General features: G+C 44.9%; 1 protein-coding gene across 1 annotated transcript; it reads left to right on the plus strand.

Moving 5' to 3' along the window:
- Positions 1-12,446: 12,446 nt before the first annotated feature.
- On the plus strand, positions 12,447-17,181 carry c1d (C1D nuclear receptor corepressor). The gene is made up of 5 exons (XM_080739958.1): positions 12,447-12,478; positions 14,137-14,281; positions 14,885-14,951; positions 15,456-15,511; positions 15,616-17,181. Coding segments are annotated over exons 1-5 (483 nt in total). The 5' UTR covers positions 12,447-12,476; the 3' UTR covers positions 15,829-17,181.
- The last annotated feature ends 3,897 nt before the right edge of the window (positions 17,182-21,078 follow it).

Consider the following 21,078-nt stretch of genomic DNA (forward strand, 5'->3'; position numbering starts at 1 on the left):
CAGGCAACGCTCACTTATTGTCACTGTCGGGCAGAAACCTTTTATCTTGAAATGTCATAACGCATCGAGTGGTGATGCTTTATCAGCTTGTAGATCTGTTATTTTCTTACAGTATATGTTTGTTCATATTTAAACAATGAAAAGTATTAACAATTCAGTTAGACACTTTCATATTTATTGCAATGCTATTTCATTCAATTTGGCAGTGTGACTGGCTGCTACTGTGTCTGCAACTACAGATTATCTGTGCAAGCATGACACAGAATATCTGAGATCACAAACCCCCCAGAAGCAGATACTGCTTCTTATTTGCATAACAATAATTGTATGACAGACAGCTGCAGGAATAGAGGTGAGACCAATAATGAGCATGAAAAGTGAACAGTGTTCTGCTTACATGTACCGCATAAAATAAACCATTTAGATTGAGGGCGTAGATGTGTTAGCTTGTTAGCGAATGGGAATGAAGGGAGATGAGTGAGGTTGAATGTAGAGAGACCATCTGACTTACGTGGGTGTTATGTATGCATTACCTGGTTAGCGAATGAAAATGGGGGGACCGGGGAGAGTGAGTGTGAGCTAGTGTGTAGCAGCTACACTGAAGCCTACCCTCCTGTCTGCCATGCCTACCAAGCTGCATGCGCTCAATCAGCTTGTGACCAAATAATAACATTAATAATTAATACACTGGATCCATTAGACTAGAGCATTATTTTTTCTATTTCCTGAAAAGTAACAATCAACATACAAGGCTTCCACCTGACAGCAGCATTACGCTTTAAAAATCTGTTTATATTTTTTGCACATTTATTTTCGAAGTTATGAGTCTATGACATTATCGCTGCATCAAGATCAGAAGGTTAAAACATGACCACAGTTTGGATTAGCGTTTGGTACCATAATGTGGACCAAAAGTAACAGATATACAAGCTCAAAAATACATTTGATAGTGATACTTTTGTGTGACACCGTATTATGATCAAGTGTGGAGCTAATTTACGAAAATGTGCAAAAAGCAACAATGATTTGCAATGACCCGGGTCAGCTGAGCCCACCTTCTTGAGTCCGTACATCCCCATGGCGTAGTGGTGCTCCTCCAGTACCAGGCCCAGCAGGAAGTGGATCCTGGCCTCCCTGGATTTGAGCTTGATGGCCGAGGCGAGGTAGACTCCAGCCTGCTCCAAGATGTCCAGAGGATTCTCACCATCCTCGTACTGCAACAGATCCCCTGGGATGAACACACACACATACTGTATAAACCTGGGCACATAAACGCTATGTCAGCCACTGAGAATTGTGGCTTGGTTTTTCTCTCAAGCTTTCTATCTCTTTCCTCTCTTTTACTATTTACTATTTTACTGTTTAGAAAGCAAAAACACACATACAGATATATGTTGACCTAAATGTAACTTTAAAGTGATGTACTAACGTTATATCTAGAACACCATTTTACTGCGCATCATGCACTCAACACCACCCAAAACATTTTTTTTTAAATAAAACTCTGGTGAGACACGTATTTTGTACACCCAGACAGCGCTCTTCCTTATTGCTTTGTGACACCTGAACAGCATCTTTTGTGTTTTGCATAGACAAAGACATCAGAGGGAGGTCAGAGAGAGTACAACTGTTCATTCAACCGCTTGCAGGTGCAGTAGCTTGATACAGTACGCGAGCAATACCTGGTATGTATTTCAGAAGGTATACGGATTAACTCTCTCTGTCTCTGCTTATCTGTCCCCGGTTGCCTCTCTATCACTCCCTTGTTTCTGCACTCTATCACTCTCTCTCTCTCTCTCTCTCTCTCTCTCTTATTTCTTCTCTCGGTTCTCTCCTGTTTCTTTAATGTGCTACTTTTCTCTTCCTTGCGGTTCCAGTGACTCCCATTCAATACTCTGAGATCAGTCTGTGAGATCAGACTCTTCTCAGAGTCATGACAATTAGCAGAGCACAAGTGGAGACAAGCTGTAATTTGAGGACCTGGCATGTTCAGGGGGAAACAACTTATAACTAACTAACTAATTAGTATTTCTTCATGCATTTTTCAGTGGTCGAGAACGGTAATTTGCAAAGCAGGAAGTTAGGTTTTGTTTTGTCCATTGGCCATATTGCCTAGTACTGATAGCCATATAATACAATAGAATCTCCAAATGGTGGCTGGTAATCTGCCAAAAACTCTGGTGCCAATGTGTCTGGTACGTTCCACAAACTACCCAGCTAAGCTCCTAGCGTTTGACTGATGGCATGGTGTCCATTACCCAGCCTGCGCTCAAGGCGTAGGGAGTGATACTGTACATGCCTGGCTTGGGCAGGCGTTGTCTGTAGAGTTTCAACTGGTCCTGAGCCAGTGCACAGAGATCATCCACAATTCCTTGCCTTACTGCCTTTTGCAGTCTCCTCTCCCAGTTACGCACCTATGCAGACAAAGGCCACTAGTTAACCACTTTCACCAATCAACAAGTTCATTTCACAACACGTCACATTTATTTTTTATGTTTTGATTGGGCATAAGCAGTGCTGTGTTCTACCTGTCAACGCGGGTATACGCCGATATGCTGTGAAGATTTCTTTTTAAAGTGTATGCCCTCGTGAGCCTTTCAAAGTAGCGTATCTGATAGGCATTATGCACTGGCGTATGCCCTGGCCACACAAATAGCCGCGGATCATAGATTATAGTATGCCCTCAAAAAAAGTCTAGAACACACCACTGGGCATAAGTGGTTAATATGTAATTTTTACTCTGTAGTATGACAATATCACCTGCCAAAATAAAACAGATCAACAAACTTAGCTTATAGATCTGTTATTTTTGGAATATTACAATAGGGCTCATGCACTGAAAATCCAATAAAAGCACAACAAATCCAAAATAAAAACGTATAGGTTCCGAACGGAACCATGTTTATTTAATACCGGAGGACAAGGTCCCCCTATGGGGATATCAGCGCCATCTGGCGGTGCAACAGAGTAAAACTCATATCCTCCCGTACGAGAAATGTCATTTGTCGGAAGGGCTGTCAATCACAAAACGAGGGCACCGCCCCCGAGTGTATATAAGCCCTGTGGGCTATCATAACTTCCTCTAAAGCCGCACCTCTGCCCGCAACTAGCGAACCGAGGGGCTTAATTCGGGGGACCTTGTCCTCCGGTATTAAATAAACATGGTTCCGTTCGGAACCTATATGTTTATTATCATACCTCCAGACAAGGTCCCCCTATGGGACTCATACACTCCCCGAGAAGTCATGAACCGACAAGACTGTCGTGTACACCGACCACCCCCGGAAGGAGGTCTCGTCAACCGATGTGACCCCTCTCAGGACTGGCCCGACCCAGACCCACAGGGCCTGGGCGTGTTCAGACAGAAAAAAGAGACCCTGACAGACCGAGACCTGCCTTATGCACTAAGGGCAGACACGGGTCCGCCTTATAATACTACAGTAGTATAAGGGAAACACTCAGGGGTCCCCCCCCAGGTATCCTAGAGACAGTAGCATGCTGTCCCAGGAAGGGGAGAGAGCCGCCCCACTACATAGTAGGCGGGGCAGCAGCACCCAGAACCGTATGCGCCATGGCAGAAGGCGCAACGTCCAGGTGATAGTAGGTCGCAAAGGTGGACGGCGAAGACCAATTCGCCGCCGCACAAATCTCCTCAATGGAGACACCTTTGGACAAAGCCCAAGAGGTCGACACACCCCTAGTACTGTGGGCCTTAAGTGCCTCTGGCACTTCAGACCCAGCACGGGTGTAAGCCAACCTAATGGCATCCACAATCCATCTCGACAGAGTGGGTTTGGACACCGCCTTTCGCTGACGGGCATTCATGACCACGAAAAGCTGAGAAGTAGACCTGCTGTCCACCGTCCTGTCACAGTAGGCCTTCAGGGCCCTAACCGGACAAAGACAATGAAGACGCCTATCCTCCTCCGATGCAAACGGAGGAGGATGGAAAGCCGTCAAAACCACAGGTTCCTTCGGGATCACTCGGTTCTTAGGAATAAAACTCAAATGAGGTTTAAGAAGAACCTTGGAGTCATTATTGAGAAACGGGTTAGGGTTAGCGCATGAAGGTCGCTCACACGCTTAGCCGTAGACAAGGCAAGCAAAAGAGCTGTCTTGAAACTTAAATGTTTCAAAGAGGTCCTCCCAAGCGGTTCAAAGGGTGCCTTGCAAAGGCCCTCAAGAACCACTTGTAGATCCCAAGCAGGAAACAAGGCTCTGGTCACAGGTCTCAAATGGTCAACACCATGCATGAACTGGACCACCTCAGGGATTTTAGAAAGGCCTTTACCTGCCACCCCCAGGTGGCAGGCATCAATAGCCGCTAAATAACCCCTCAGTGTAGAGGTCCGACGAGGCAAGCACCAGAGGGTCATCTCGCGCGCCAGCTGATCCAGCGTGCGCGAGCAGAGGCCACCCTGTTTGTTGAGATAATACAGGGCCGCCGTGTTGTCCGTCCTGACCAGAACATGACAACCCCGAAGAAATGGTTCGAAATGCTTGAGCGCCAAGTAGATCGCCATTAACTCCAGATAATTGATGTGGTACTCCAACATGGCCGGGGTCCAGAGACCCCTGGCTGAACGCCCCTCGTGGGTGGCGCCCCACCCCGAGCGGCTGGCGTCCGTGGTGATCACCTTGCGTGATATCACCTCGCCCATGGAGACCCCACTCGTCAACAACGCCTGGTCCCTCCATGGGACCAGAGCGTCCATGCAGATCTGGCTGACCGTCACCTTCCTGTACCCTTGCAGGGAAGGAATCCTGAGCGCCAGTGTCCACCGCTGGAAAGGTCTCATGTGAAACCTGCCCAGACGCAGAAGTTGCACCGCTGATGCCATCAGCCCAGCTAACTTCATGCACTCCTTGTACCTGACCGCCTGGTTCAGTCGGAAGGAGCTGAGACAAGTCAGAAACCTGTCCACCCTCTCCGGTGAGAGGCGGGCGGACATTGTGGCCGAGTCCAGAGATATCCCTATAAAGGAAATCTGCTGGGAGGGTGACAACATGCTTTTGCCAAAATTGACGTTGAAACCCAAGGCCTTCAGGTGTGACAACACCAGATCGGTATGGCGCGCCGCTCCTGAGCAGGAGGCGGCGGAAATCATCCAATCGTCTATGTAGTTCGCGAGCCTGACTCCCTGATGCCTCAGTGGAGCAATGGCTGCCTCGGTCACTTTCACGAAAACCCGAGGGCTCAGGGAAAGACCGAAGGGGAGGACCGTGTACTCGTACAGGCGCCCCTCGAATGCGAACCGCAGGAACTTCCTGTGTGGGGGATAAATGAGGATGTGTTGATAAGCGTCCTTCAGATCCACTGAACAGTGGAAATCCCCCTGTCTCACTGATCTCATCAGGGACTCTGACGTCAGCATCCTGAATTTGAACTTTTTCAAGTGCTTGTTCAGAGCACGTAAGTCCATTATAGGACGCAGCCCCCCCCCCTTTTTTCTGTACCAGAAAATAACGGCTCCAGAAGCCTAAACGGCTCTGGTCGCGGGATAACTCCACTATAGCGCCCTTGCGCAATAGTGAGCTTATCTCCTCCCTCAAGGCATCCGCTTTCAAGCCGCGGGCTCGAGTGTAAATAACCTTGCTGGAGGGAGGGTATTTCCGCAAACTGTAGTCTGTAGCCCCGTGTCACTGTCCGAAACACCCAGTGATTTGGATTGCAACGCTTCCATTGCTCTGCACACTGTGCTAACGTGTTGCTGAGCAACGGAGAAGCCTTGGGGTTGTACCGCCTGAGCGGGACTACTGGGCCGTGAGGGAGAGGATGGACGGGACCGAGAGGTTCCGTATCCGGGCACGTTTCCGTATCCGCTAGACGCCGGGCCGGAAGGCGCGGAAACACCGGAGGAAAGAGCGTTTCCGTTTCCGGTACGCTTATTTCCGTATCCGGTGGGAGACGGACACGTGACCTCCGAGAAGCCTCGCTTGTTAATAATACAGGCGGCACATAACGTGGAGCCCGGGGGACAGGGTTTATCGCATAAGTAACATAATCCCCGGCTCGGGGAATTGTATTTACGTTTATAACCTGTTCTAAGGCCTTTATATGCTTCCTTACGGGAAGACGAGGCCGACCCTGGGTGTTGAAATGTGCTGGCTTCTTCCCTGACGCTAAGACTAAACTCCTGTCCTGAGCTAGAGTCGGCATAGCAGTGCCGCTCAGTGGAGACAGAGGGGTATTGCACACTAGTGAAACCATACCATTGTGAATAGGAATTAGCTTGTCTGGGAACATTTTGCAATGAGAAATATTCTGCTTGTACCCTGTCTGCGTGACTGGGGAAAGCGATTTTTTCTGAGTGGAAAGAAATTCCAGCCTGGACTTCTCTACACTGGCTAAATTCATGCAAAATGGGGTCGTCTGTACTAGAGCAGGTGGGTTTGAAAGAAACAGGCATTGTTTTATCAACACACACTTTAATACAGGCACTGGAGGAGAGCACAGAGGAGGAGACAATAACATTATTTTCTTGGCATGAGAAAAATTGTTCATACTGTTCACTCGTTTGCGCTTGAGAGAGTCCAGTGTCACTTTCGCGGCGGCTTCCCACGGGCCTTGTGGGAGCTGGCCGGTATCCCGTGCCTGGGAGGGTGGCGGGATTGAGAGCGGGTCGGAGCCCCCGCTGCAGTGCGAGGGGGTCCCGCGGAGGAGGAGGAGGGGGTCCTAGGGGGATTGTTGGATTTCCCCTGCTTGGAGGAAGAGCGCCCCCTGTCGGCCTGACCGGGGGCCTTGCTTCGTCCCTGCCTCTTCTCCTTTCTGGGTGCCTGGGGGTCCGTCGTGGCCTCCAGGAGTTCCAGAGTGATCTTCTTATCCGCCACCTCCTGGCGGAGAAGATCCAGTCCACCGCCCATGAGGGAGGTAGGGTGGCCGGGGAGGTCTTGCAGGACCTTCTCGGTCTCCCCTTCGGAACTGCCAGGACATTTCACCTTCTCAAGCCACCTGGCACGTTCCGCCTGGATGCAGTAATCCATACCGTGTCCAAGCCACTCGATGGCGTGGACATTCAGGTCCATCAGCATGCGCAGCGACTTGTCGATCTCCTCCGCCGTATCGTTAGGCACCTCCCGCATCTCGCTAAGGAGGCGCCTGGTGGAGGAGAGCAGCAGCTGGGTGGCATTCATCGTCCTGGCAGCCAGCGCGGAGGCTCTGTAAGAGTTCCTGACCCTGGACGACTGCTTGTCGTCGTAGGCGATGGCAAAACCAGGAGGCTTCTTCCCCACGGACAAGATGAAGGGACTGCGGCCTCCAGGACCGGTCCGCTCATGAGCTGGCTTGAGGCTCCCGATAAGGGACTGAGCCATCAGTTTGTCCATGGGAGGGCACAAGGGGATTCCCGCCTTCTCTGCGTTGCGGCAGTCGACCAAGAAGGGGAGCTTGGGGGGGTCCTTGTGCGTAGTCCAGGTCGAATGCAGGGCCTCTGCAAAGCCTGGGACCAGTGGGAGCTTATCCATGCGTGGCGGGGGGGAAGGTTCCAAATCCTGGCCTAGGATGGGAACCCTAGCCCGTGGTCCGAGTGGCGCGTCTCCGAGCGGCAGCTCCAGGCCGCAACGGATGGTAGCACGTTCCAGCACCGAGAGCTCGTCCATGGGGATAGAGTCTGGGTCTTGTGCCTCTGCCCCTCTCGCCCCAGCCGGCATGGAAGGGGGGAGAGAGGCAGAAGGGGCTGGGGAGGACGTGGCGGAGGTAGGAACCTCGGCGTGAGGAACCGACCCGGCCGCGCCTCCGCCCTGATCGGAGGGAAGCGTGGACTCGTCTTCTTCCGAGTACTCACCCTCCGAGTCCACCTCGGACATGTCGTAGTCCTCTGGCTCCGGTTCGTCACCGTCGCTAGCATGCCAGGAGACGGGGCTAGGTGGCCGCATGGCCCGGAGTTGGGGGACGGAGAAGGAGAGGGGAATGTCACCGACGATTAGCGGGTGGAATTCCTTAAAAGGGACGGCCAAAGTTGCAGCTGGCGGTGGAGCAACGTGGGCGGTCTTGCATGTTCTCTTCTTGGGCACGGCACCAGTCGAGCCAGTCGGAGAAACAGCAGGGGCAGCAGCAGTAGCAGGCCCGCTAGCATCGGGGCTACCGAAGCTAGCTGAGGGCGAGGCCGCTGGAGGCCTAACCACGTGGCGAGAAGCAGCGCTGTGGCGTACAGCGCTGAAGAGAAACGTACAGGAGAGATTCTATAAAGGCCAGTGGCCGACTTCCTAGCCGTCGCTATAGGCTATACTTTACAGAATTTAATTACTATATGGCTGAGTTCGCGACACTCTAGTTGCAAGGCAGAGGTGCGGAAAGAGGAAGTTATGATAGCCCACAGGGCTTATATACACTCGGGGGCGGTGCCCTCGTTTTGTGATTGACAGCCCTTCCGACAAATGACATTTCTCGTACGGGAGGATATGAGTTTTACTCTGTTGCACCGCCAGATGGCGCTGATATCCCCATAGGGGGACCTTGTCTGGAGGTATGATAATAAACATGTGTTATGCTTTACCTCCAAAGTGTGTCGAGTCTCTATCACCAAGGTGCTGGCTGATGTGACAAAGTGCTGCTTATACCAATCTGTATCAGCCACATCCTGAAAGAAATAGTGTCGTGTGACATAGAAATACACACAAACAGACACAGTAGATGCCCAATTATGTCCTCCACACATAACAACTTGTACACATGCAACACACACACACACACACACACACACACACACACACACACACACACACACACACACACACGCACACACACACACACACACACACACACACACTCAAAAGAGCTTGTATCAAAGTCGCCAGCACACACACTCATAGGCAAACACTTAGAAACTTTAGAAGCATTTACAGAGGAACTTCAATCAGCAGCAGCCCCACAGCGAGGTGAGCACACTGACGTGTATAAAGGATGAGGACAGTGTGGGTCGATAGCAGTGATTCTGGCCCCCTCTGCCCCGCTGTTTAATCATTTACACTGACCTTTATGTCCAGCTCACCCCTGGGTCTGCGGGGACACTCCAGAGCGTGCGATCCCAGCTCAGACAGCTTCATCACGTGATCACATCCTTTGAAGAAAGAAAAATAAAATACAATCAAAGCCCAATAGATCACACACTTCTGGGCAGCTGTATCTCCAGTGATGTATTTGGGATCAATGTACCAAAAGTTGACACCTAACATTGAAGCATTTTGTTTTCATGCTACTTCAGGAGGAATTGGTTTTGCTGTCATCCAACAAATGCCTTTAATATATGAAAACTCAGCCCTCCTTCATATTGGAACAGACAGAATGCATGCTGTTTGTTTGGATTCTTTTTGTTTTGTTCCCTACTAAATAATTTATGATTCATGTTGTAGCTAAGAATCAATGAAGGGGACAACAAGAGCTGTTGTGACCTTTACAGTAGGTGGACTCATCTCAGCCTGTCTCCTATGGTCATGAGCCCAATGTGTTACAAGATTTTTGAATCTATAGCGACAATCAATGTTTGTGAATAATGTGCAAGACATGCACTTGTTCAGAATGCAGTGTGTTTTAAATAGAAAATCGACTAACCGACAAAAAAGTCTAACATTGTCACTTGGGGAGCAAAGGATTAAAAGCACCAGAGGAAAGGTCACTTCAGGCAATGCCTCTAACTCATAACTGCTACCACATAATCAAGTCCTTAGTTAAGTTATATGATCCACAGCAACATACAGGTAGATGGTAGTAACATGGTTAGGTGATACCGTAATAGGTATAATCTGTAAGTGAGAGCATGCCTCGGTAAGCAAAGAAGCACTTGACAACCCCGGCGGACATCTTCTTGTCGAGCTCCGGCTCAAGGACTTTCCAGCCGTCTCCTAGGGGATACTCGTTGAGTGGGTCGACCTTTGACCTCCGTACCAGCATCTCGATATAAGGGCCTGAGAAGACGTGCTTCGGGTAACTGCAAATTAGCAAGATCAATCAATTAACGAGCCAACAGGGGCCAGCAACTGAAAGGCAAACGTTAGACCAAACTATGCATGGCTTTGTCAGCTGTTGTCCATGTTCCCCCTTTTAAAAATGGATAGATTGATTTATTATTATTATTATTATTATTTTCATTCACTCAGTCATGCTCCAAATAGACAGTGATGCTAATTATGTTGTTTTTTTTTGTTTTTGTGCTCCCTTTTGTCATTGAAAATAATTATTCTTAATCTTTACATGGCCTCTGTTTTTGGGGAGTGCTTTTGATGGTGAAAAACCTCTTCTTCTTCAAACAAATTAAATTGGGAATGTGGTGAATTGAGACAATAGCGTCTGATCTGATGTCCGACGTAGTTCTTTTCCCCTATAATTCTCAATTTCAATGTTCTGGCTCAAGCTAGAACGCCTCCCCACCTTGGATGGATGGAGATGGGCCTGTACAGGGCGGTCAGAGACACTGGACACTCGAAGGCCACCTGGTCCCTCCCATCACTGAAGGTTACCGCCATGGGAATGGGCTCTCGAGTCACAAACACTGTGTAAACCTGAGAGAGTGTGTGGGGAGGTTAGTTATATCTGTGTCTAATGAAAAATACAAGAGTGTGGCTGTATAGAGTAGCATAGTAGCATTGGAAAAGTATCACCTGAGAACATGGATATCCTTGCTGCAGCCCTGATGGTCTGTTGACCTAAATGTTTTTTTTTTTACTTACAAGTAACTGGAGCACCAAATTGGCATCAATTGCTAATTCTTTAACAACTGTCAAATTATGCCGAGTAACAGGAGTACCAAACAGGTACTTTGAAACAGGCAAATTGTTCTTTAACAACTGTCAAATTATGCCAAGTAGCACAATATAGGTTACCACCACTACTATCAAGGAAACTCTTTGCCCTGGCTGTCATTCGAGCATTTTCTAAAATTAGGCATGGATTACAAGAAATACGAGACCAAACCATGCATGTGTCTCTAAGTTTTGAAATATAACGTACTTTGTGGATAATCAGGGAAAGCAACGCATGAACATGAATACTATCTGCACTGCATTTCTATCAACATACATAGCGTATACTATGTATGTGTATGTCACATATGTATTATCCAACCTGTAAATTGCTGTCATCTGCTGAGGAGACTCTGATCACTACCACAGTGTCTCCCACATTCAACAGGACTGGCTTGGTGATGTCGTCCTCATTCACAAACACTTTCATGTCTTTGTCAGGCAGCTTGGGCAGCATAGTGACTGAGTTACAATAGAAAGGAACAGTGCCTACAGGAAAATATGAAAGATTTGACCTATAAGGATCCATTTGGTTGTACTTGAAGTCTTGTACACAATCAGAGTTAAAATATGTATAAGTTAACACTGTCTATTTTAATGTGTGAGGTAAAAAAAAAAGGCAAAATGATATAATGCAGTTTTTAACAAATCAGTCAATAGGCTAAATAAAAGGTGGGCCTATTTGAGGATTGCTTCTTTCATTCAGGAATTAGTCAGTGTAGGTTATACTTGGGTTACTTGAAAGGCACTTTCAAACATTGTACTCACTGTTGTATTCATAGATGTGCGTGTCAAATTCAGGGTGCAGTGGCACATTTCCATCGATGGTCAGATCACTGAGCTCTGCAGCTGTGGCTGACAGCTTGGTTATCGCTACACGATATCTCTTTGTGGTGCCATCTTCAGCAACCACCTCTATTCCGACATCATTCACCCCATCGCTCAGTCTAAGTGTCTTGTTTCCATCACCAAAGAGCTGAAAAACAGAATAGAATAGAATAGAATAGAATGGGAAATTATTTTAACACACACAGAAAGGGTTTGCTGGTAAAAGTGAATTGTCTTAATAAAAATAACGAATAAAAAGATTTCTACCTACAATTCTGTATGAAGCCCCACAGTCGCTGGTCCTCAGGTCAAGTGTGACTTTGTTGACATGGCTTGCCACAGTCACTCTGTAGTTGGTCACATCTGCTTTGAATGCCGGGTGCAGCTTCCATCCAGAGAAGGAGAGCCTTTCCAAGTCACAGTTGTCCATGTTTTTGAGCCTCGAGTGCAGCAGCTGCTCAAATAAGTGTTTTCAGCAATGTTGGCAGTCTCTTCTGCAGAGATCTCCTAACATTGCACCCAGACTCACCCAGACTGGAGTCTGGCATGTCAGTACATTAGCATATTCAGGCAGGGACGCTTGGGGTTACTATGGTGACTTAAACAGCTGACAGGACTAGGCTACTTTGTCGAGAGTTTCAAACTTTCAATCACACTATATTATCTTAAACTGCTGTCAAGTAATAGTCTACATGGGACAGACTGATTAATGTCACAACCTTATAACCATATTGAAAGCTTTTGCTAAAATTGGGGAATACATTTATTTAATTCGAGAAACCTGGATACTTCTTGAAAATAAACGTCGTTCCCTTCCGAAGCAGCAGACGGCAGTATAGAGCGCAGAAGAAGAAAACACACTGTTGTTGTCTGACGCCATTTCCTGTCGACTGCAACGTGCTGTAGAGCAAATGTAAGTAGTAGCTGTTTATCTAGTATATTAAAAATGTTTATGTACATACGCATCGATATTCAGCCAGTTAAATGTGTATAATCACAATGTGTTGACGCCAGTGTTACCTTCTCTACTCTGTGCAGGCGTGCAGCTAACTGTAGCTTTCCAGCCAGATGCTAACGTTAGGAAGCTAACTTACTTTGGGAAGATTGAAAGAATTGCTTCTAAAGCAGTGGTTCTCAAACCTTTTCATGTCTAGGACCACCAAATGAATATGTATGTAGGCTATATGTATTTAGCTGTGGAACCTACCTGAAAATATGTTGTCAGTACTAGGGACCCCCATAGAAGTTTCTGTTGTGAAAATCTATTCAACATTTTTCACACTTGCTCAAGATCTTTTCGGAATAGCATGCTGATCTACAAGCGTCACATCACATCGATGCGTTGTGAGCTTGTAGATTTGCTTCCAAATAGCCGATGTGTTACTGCTAAAGTTGTTAAACTGATTTTGATATGCTATACATTGATTTAGCGGGGAGCCTGAATGTTTTGCTAGTACTGTGTTTATATTTGTCTGTCATTTAAAGGACAACTTTGTTTTTTTTACAACAAAGGTTCATATTTTAGATTGTAATTAGAGAAAAGAAAAGATGAGTGTTAAAATGTTTTCATTTACTGCTTTCTATCGTTTTAGCCATTTTAACTGTTGATCTCAGTGTGTGGGGGGGGCTGGGGGCAAGCATACAAGTGGCAACATATGTCTTTTTAGACACAATACGCCCACTCCCAAGTTGCACTGCAATCTTTCATGGTCAGATGTGACTTATGGGGGCAAGCAGTGTTACTATAAATAGTAATAAAGAAATTCCCGGCTTATTAAAGGACCCCAATGTAAACAAGCCATATTACTTTCTTGGGTTTAAATCCTATTAGGAGGGGTCTTCGACAGGGTGTCCGGGACCCCTAGGGGATCCTTAGAGTTACTACAGGGGTCCCGGACCCCTGTAGTAAATCCTTAGAGTTACCACAAATAGTGTGATTGGATAATTCTTTTAAATGAACAACTTGAACCCTTGCATCCCTATTCTGAGGAGAACTTTAGCCAAAAATAGCAGATCTACAAGCTCAAGTCTCAACGCCTTGCAGCACGAGGCGTTGAGAGCTTGTAGATCAGCTATTTTTGGGAAATAGGTTTGGTGTGAGGTTAAAAAAGGATCAGACCAAGTACAGAGTGAAATGTCAAATTGACTATCAACGTAGTTAAATGTCTGGAGAAAAAAAAACACACACATTAACATGAATCCAACATATACTGGTGACAGTGCTGTCAAACAAGTTGATGAAAATCTGTGACACAATTTTATACAATATGTAGTGGGGGGTCCCAGCTTTATCTCCCTCTCAGCTAAGGGGTTCTTGGCCTGAAAACATTGAAGACCCCTGCTATTAGTATATGAACTGTACTGTCTTGTGCTTTTCCTATGTGAACTGCTAATAAAGTATTCAATCAGTCAATCAATCAACACCTTGGAGCCCCTCAAGGAAGGACCCCACATTGAGAACCACTGTTCCAGGGATAGATAACACAAGTAAATAACATTAGGCTGCTTGAAATTAAAAGTGCCCAGCACGCCCAGCCTCACACAACATTATTTGTGCCTTTGTTTGTCCAGGAAGATGGCAGCAGAGGATGCTCAAGCAGAAGACTACCCCACAGAGATAGAGGAACAGCTCACAGACTTCGAGAACTCTGTCACCGCTGTAAATACAATGTTACAGAAGATGATATCAGCGCCCAGAAATGACCAACTGCAAAAGGTAGGACACTGCAACAGACTGAAACACCCCCTTTCTGAAATTATTTACTGACATGTGAATTAATCTGAATTTAAACACCCCCTTTCTATAAATATTTATACTGACATCGCATGTAAATTCATCTTACAGTTACAGTTTAGGCATTTAGCAGACACGTTTAATCCAAAGCGACTTAAAATAAGCAGGCAATACATCAAAAAACAATGACATAGGTAGACCACGCACCTAATCAATAAAGAAACGTTTCTAAAACCTAAAAATGCTATCTAGCTTCATGGTCATTGAGGGAAGGGGAGTGTTATAGTAGTGCTAGTTTAGGTGAGTCTTCAGTCCATGGCGGAAGCTAGGGAGTGAGTCTGTAGTTTAAGTGTGACAGGGAGTTTATTCCACCGTTAGGGGGCCAGGAGGGCAAATTGTCTAGGACAAGTGGACCTTTGTCCTGGGGTTTTTACAGAGGATTCTGTCAGCATCCCTGTGTTGGCTGATCTGAGTGAACAGGTGGGATTGTAGGGGTTGATCAGGTTTTGGAGTAATGGAGGTGCCATACCTTTGGCTGCTTTGAAGGTCAGCATCATCTTAATTTAACCTGTGATTTTTTGTCAGCTGGATCCTCTGGAACAGGCCAAACTGGACCTGATGTCTGCATATACTCTGAATTCACTATTCTGGAGTAAGTCTGTTTATTCGTCTTCTGCAAAATAATTCATATATCATAGTGATCAGCCTGTGGCACTGTTGAGGTGTTATAGAAGCCCAGGTTTGCTTTGATACAAACCTATCACATTGTATTGCTGAGTCTAGTGTCTGGTCATTGGCTGGTCATTTAAGCCCAGTAATACCATACATCTGTTACTAGTAGTTTTGGCTTAGAAATGTCTCACATAATAAAAACGATAAGAAAATCCATAAATCTCAAACCACTACCTGAATGAATTTTTTGAGAGATGCAATGTGATTAAGAGATACAAATATGTCTTCTGTTACAATCCAATGCAGATGCAAATGTTATTTCTGTTCATGCATCCAAAAAAAATCACGCATTGGGTCTTTAAAAGATAAGATAAATGTCAGATTCTTTTTCTTTTAATATCTGTATGAATGTATAATTGGACTTCTGAAGCTGCAGGATTTAAAGTGAAGTGAAACAGTCTAAACAGTTTGTCCTTTTTTGCAGTGTACTTGGTTACACAAGGAGTCAACCCCAAAGAACATGCAATTAAACAGGAGCTGGTAAGTTATTTTTCCTTCATTTACCATTCTCCACTATGTTCTCCCATAAAACCTTTCCGTGTGTGTTGTCCCGTGTCTCTTCATCCACTTTCTGTCCTCCTCAGGAGAGAATCAGGTCGTACATGATCAGAGTCAAGGAGATCACAGAAAAGAGTAAAGCCCCCCGTCTGGACAAAGGGGCCGCTGCTCGCTTCATCAGGAACGCTCAGTATGACCCAGAAGCAGGAAGCTCCAAAAAGGACAGAGCTCCTAAGACGCCTGGAACACCCCTGGACCGTGGACCGTCACAGTCAAAACGCCCAAAGAAGTCAGAGTAGAATTTGATCTTGGTTTGAGTAGCACCCAACATTTACCTTTTTATAATGAAGTCACAGCCGAACCTAATGTACTAATAAGTAATAACATGGTGGAATCCCTATCTAAGTTCTATGGTTTGGTCTTGTTTTTTGGACGATGCTGGTTAACCATAAGTTCTATAATGCTTAATCGGACAACGATAAGCAAAAATGGCAGATCTACAAGCTCACACAATGCATTGCGACGTGTTGTGACCTTGTAGATCTGCTTATAAGGACATGCCCAAATTACGGACGCCAGGTTGAATGTGGTTAAGGGCAGTCGCAAACGGGGATTAAATGAATCGGGCCAACATAAATAAACTATTAGCATCATCAATCAAGTGGGCAGTCCATGAGTATTGAGAAAGCTCCTTTGGCAAAGTTGGTCTTAATACATAATTAATTTGAGATTCCCAAGCAACATTGTAATTTTCAACACTGCCTTCGTCAAAGAGATTCAGTACTGCTCTGTTTTCTTTAATGAAAGGGCATTTTATTTGCGAGGTGTAGGTAGGTACATTTAATATGTTCCTCAGCTGAGGGAGGGAGTGAGTTAGTGGTTGTTAATAGTCTTGAATGAGACCAGTCATGGGTTTGCGTTTGACTGCAATTGTTTGGCTTTATATCAAGATTGAGGCTTCTACCTCAAGGTAAATGAGAAATCATTAATTTCTGTATTAATGTGATTCTATGAATCACTTGTTGATGATTATTGTTAGTGTTATCATTTTGTTTTGAGTGGATATTACAATATGTTTAAAAACGTCTTATAGGGTATAGGGTTGGCCATGGTATTGGCCTAAAATCAACAATCTGACGTTTGAGGCAAGAGTCTTTTTATATATTTTTTATCTAGAAGCTCACAACACACTGCGCCCCCTGTGCCTATAATGGTATGCCCAAAATACAGACACCATTTTGAAAGTATTTAAAATGTCTCAAATTAGCTGGGGTCTATTGAGTTCCATTTAGTTTGAAAGGTCTATTGATGAATATCCTGACTCCTGCTGGACATTTCTTGTCATGATTCTATTTCTATTTGTTTAGTTGACTGAATGATAATATGGAATCCTGTATAACATTCATCTGAATGTATTTCCAGTTTTCTTACCAAAAAATAAAATACTAGATTTTGTCAACATTTGCATATTTTGTTCCAACTTAAAACATTTAAAGGGATCGTTTTGGAGAATGATTGCAGTTTTGGGCAGGAAGGTCAGCACAAAAAGCTTTGTGGCATCTTTGTGGTTTCTCTCTCTCCCTCCCTCCTATGCTGCTATCTTTCTCCCTCTGTCTTTATCTCCTGGAATAGATCTGAGCTTGTGTTCAATGTGTTGCATATTTTATCAAGTGATGCGCAGCTCCATGTGTCGCTGTCACTTTGCCATGTCCACTTTATCTTACTTACCTTGTGATGGTGTAGCCTAGGCCACGTATACGTCTACTTATCTTAATGTTTAAAGAGAAGATTTTTGCTGTGCTTTGTTGTTTTGTGTATTTTATCCTAGTGTAAAAAAGAAATGGTGGCTCAAAGCGTGCTGGCCTGTCGCTGTCCATTATTGGTGGTGCTGAACCATTCACCAATCAATGCATGTACAGAGGTTGACACTAACGCTTGCCCTGCTGCGTGTGGTAAGTAAATACAACCTTGCTTCGGGCAGGTGGAGTTTGCTTTCAGGTTGCCCGACTGGCAAGTGCATTTGAATGAGGAAGCAACCGTCTTCATTAAATATTATTGGTTATGGTTATTCATAAAATAACAAATAATTCTACTGTTTTACAAGTAGCATTCGCGCTCATTCAGACTTTCAAAGTCACTGTCTCCACTCGTCAGTTATCGATTGGATTTAACATTCATTTGATTTACTTTTGGGCAAGTGTGCTTGACCTTTGAGCAAGTAGAACTTGACCTGTACTTGCCCGATAGGCAAGTGCCTCTGAGACCTTAGTGTCAACCCCTACATGTAGATCTATGTGCCTATTACATTTTTCAGTGCAGGAAGGTTACAAGTACAACCGTGAATTTAAGTGTGTGTGGTTTCTGATCATCTAATATGCACACAATTACAAAGGATATGGTAAGCCTAGGATAAAGTTAGCTTGTTTTAATTTGTCCCTGATGAGTGCATCCCAACCTCTTATTACCTTGTGTTAACTATGCATGTGTCCTGACCGTAATTATGTTGATAACATCACCAAGTGGTAATGAACAGGGCAATGGTCCAGGAGCCTGTGCTTCAACAGGACACCTAAAGCATGTGTGTATGAAAGAGAGACTTGTCTCTATTTGTTGGGTTTCAGGTTGTTGATTAAAGACCCAATGAAATGACTATTTTGGGTATTTTATTTTGAAGTTTCAGTTTGAAAAGGAAGCCTGTGTGTTTCTGAACCAATCCGAGGGGACCAGCCCTTCAGGCGATGGGATTTAAAATCTGAGTAATGGGAGTAATGGGAGCCAGCAATGGGAAACAAACAGGTGAATGTAATCAAAGGTTCATTTATATGCAAGCGGACCTGTCTATGTCATCACTTTTTAAATTTCTGTTCACAGGAAGTAATTAAGAATGGCCTATTTAGGGACCTTTGATGATATAAATATACACAAATAGTTTATCTTCTATTTTTTTGGCATTTAGTGTTATCACTACAGATATGCTATAAAAGTGTGAAAAACATGTTTTTGATTAAATCCTGTCTTTAAGCTTTCGCAAGTCGGGTTGGTCTCATGGTTCGGGTGGGTCGTCCATGAATCACTATTTAAACAGTATGCAACTGCGTATATAGGGGTTTTATAGGGGTAGTAGTATTTTGGCACTCTTAGTATTTTATGTGTACTACTTGGAAGTTCATAACCGCTTTTGCCTTGTACAGTGCAGCAGGCCATTGTGGCCATTAAACTTATGACCTTTGTTTTACACGGAAATGTCTTACTGCCATATACCTTCCAGCACAGTTTCAGTCATGTTAGAAGAGTCTAATAAGACTTCCGCTTATGAAACCCATGTCACGATTGATCAAGAAACCCATATTGTTTCCTTTTAGTAATTCCCTCTGGACAAGCAGAGATTTTAATCTTAATGTGCCTGCAAGTCACTGGGTCCTTCTAATCAAGCCCAGGAAACAGTGACGTGGGGAGTTAGCTCCTCAGGAATGAACCGATTCATCCTTTTCATCATCATCATCCCCTTGCTTTTCTCATCCTCCCTGCAGCGGCGTCCAAAAATGACATTTGTTTAGCCAAAACCTCTCTACTCCCGTCCCATACTTTTTCCATAGAGATGTTGATTCAAACTCGTTTTCAAAGATGTGTGTCAAGCCTCCACTGATGAACGGCCCTGTCTGCATATTGGAAAAATATGTATTCTCCCCCTTCGCTAATGCTCTCCTTCCTTCGTCCTCATGAGCACATGTGCTTGGTATAAAGGAGTTAGGTCACCGTCCAAGCAAAATTTGAACAAACAAACGCTCATGTCGAAATGGCCTGTGCTAACAAGCTCCAAATTCCATTTTTCGTCCCCATGGTTGTTTATTTGTGCTGTTTGCGAGGCAGGCTGCCGCTCTGTGGTGAGGAAGTTTAGATTATACAAAGTGAAAGGCACCAGACCAAAATGGCTTCCCTGGGCCAGATGGGAGTTTGTCAGGAGGCTCTCAGCCAGAGTTCAATCAGCAAATGGTTAATTCATTATCTCATAACGGAACCGAATTTGTTCCATTAAAGTTGCAGCCCAGAATTCTTTATGAATAAAACCTTTTAACCGACGTGTATGGAAGAGTTTGTTAATACAATATATAACCAGTACATCTGCAGTGGCTGGAGATGGTCTCCTTGCTCTTCCATTGAGAAAAATAGATCCAGGTGTCCGGTACGACACTGGCAACTAGCACTGCCTGAGAGTAATGCAATGTTTACTTTGTCAAAGCAGGTGTAAGATAAGATGTTTATTACTGTATGGAACATACGCCATTTTGTTTATTGCATCCACTTAAAAACAAATAGCAGCATCAACAAAGAAATGCAGATAGAGCAACATTAGTTAGCACTGTTAGTCCGTCAAAGTCGAGTCATCGTTGTCTGTTGTCAAATAAAAACATCCATAATACATATCTTATTGCGGCCGTAGGTCGCATTTAGTATGAAAACCTGCAGCAGATCATGTCCGTCCGTGCGTCACGCCTCATGTCACGCTCCATATAGGCCTATGGCCAAGACATCTCCATATATGACCTCACAGACTCCAGATATGGATATAGCGGACCTGTTCTGACATCACAATAGTTTAACTACTGCTTCTTAATTAACAGTGCCGTATTAAGACGCTCTGAATGATGTTTTAGCGCGACCTCGTCCCATCTCACCCCTGAGGGCGTCTTACTGGTTGGTAGAACTTTGTCCCCTGTGGCTGTGGGAGACTTGGGTTTGAATCCTGGTAAGTGTTAAATGGTTTCTGCGGCTCACCTCTGTTAACGATGACACATAACTGATTTGGAGATGCCATAGGTTTAAATCCAACTCGTGCCCTATGCCACATGACGTGACATCTCCTCACCCTATAACTCTCTGCAGTCTCAAAATGTCTAAAATGTAAGTCGACCCCATGGGAACGTGATGTCCTTGAATGAGTGTGTTCCTGGGTGGCAGGTGAAAGACCTTGGACTGTTTGAAACGCCAAGCATTACATACAGCCATTTCTGCCACCTCCCATTTCCCCTCACCTTCTGACATGTGCACTGATTAATCATGATAAGATGTATTTTTTTTCTTGTTTTCTTTCATTCTTGTTCACCCCCTGAGACTGGGGCAAATGACTGTTCACATTTTAAAGGTGGGAATGTTCATCAGAATTTTATGTTTTCAGGATGCAAAACTCCCATTCATATGTGTGTGTGTGTGTGGTTACTTTCTTTTACTCTCTAGAGGATGTATTTATATTTTCCAGGCAATTGTTCACGGAAAGTAGGCTTGTAGACAAGTCAGGATGCAGGATAGTTTTCCTGCATTTGGAGGGGGACACACATTTCCATCTCTGAGCCTCTCATTAATATGTTTTATATTGTTTTTACATAGGCTACTAAACTGTTATATAAATAATCCAAAGAAATTACTAAACCGTTAATGAAAAAAGAACAATTCCTCACTTAATAACGACAAATGTGACATCTATATACTGAATTTAGACTTGTGAATAGCAGGATGGAAGAGATGAAAAACAGATTTTTGCTGGTGTCCTT

This window comes from Nannobrachium achirus (genome assembly GCF_963921795.1).
Source record: "Nannobrachium achirus genome assembly, chromosome: 13".
Taxonomy (NCBI): Eukaryota; Metazoa; Chordata; class Actinopteri; order Myctophiformes; family Myctophidae; genus Nannobrachium; species Nannobrachium achirus.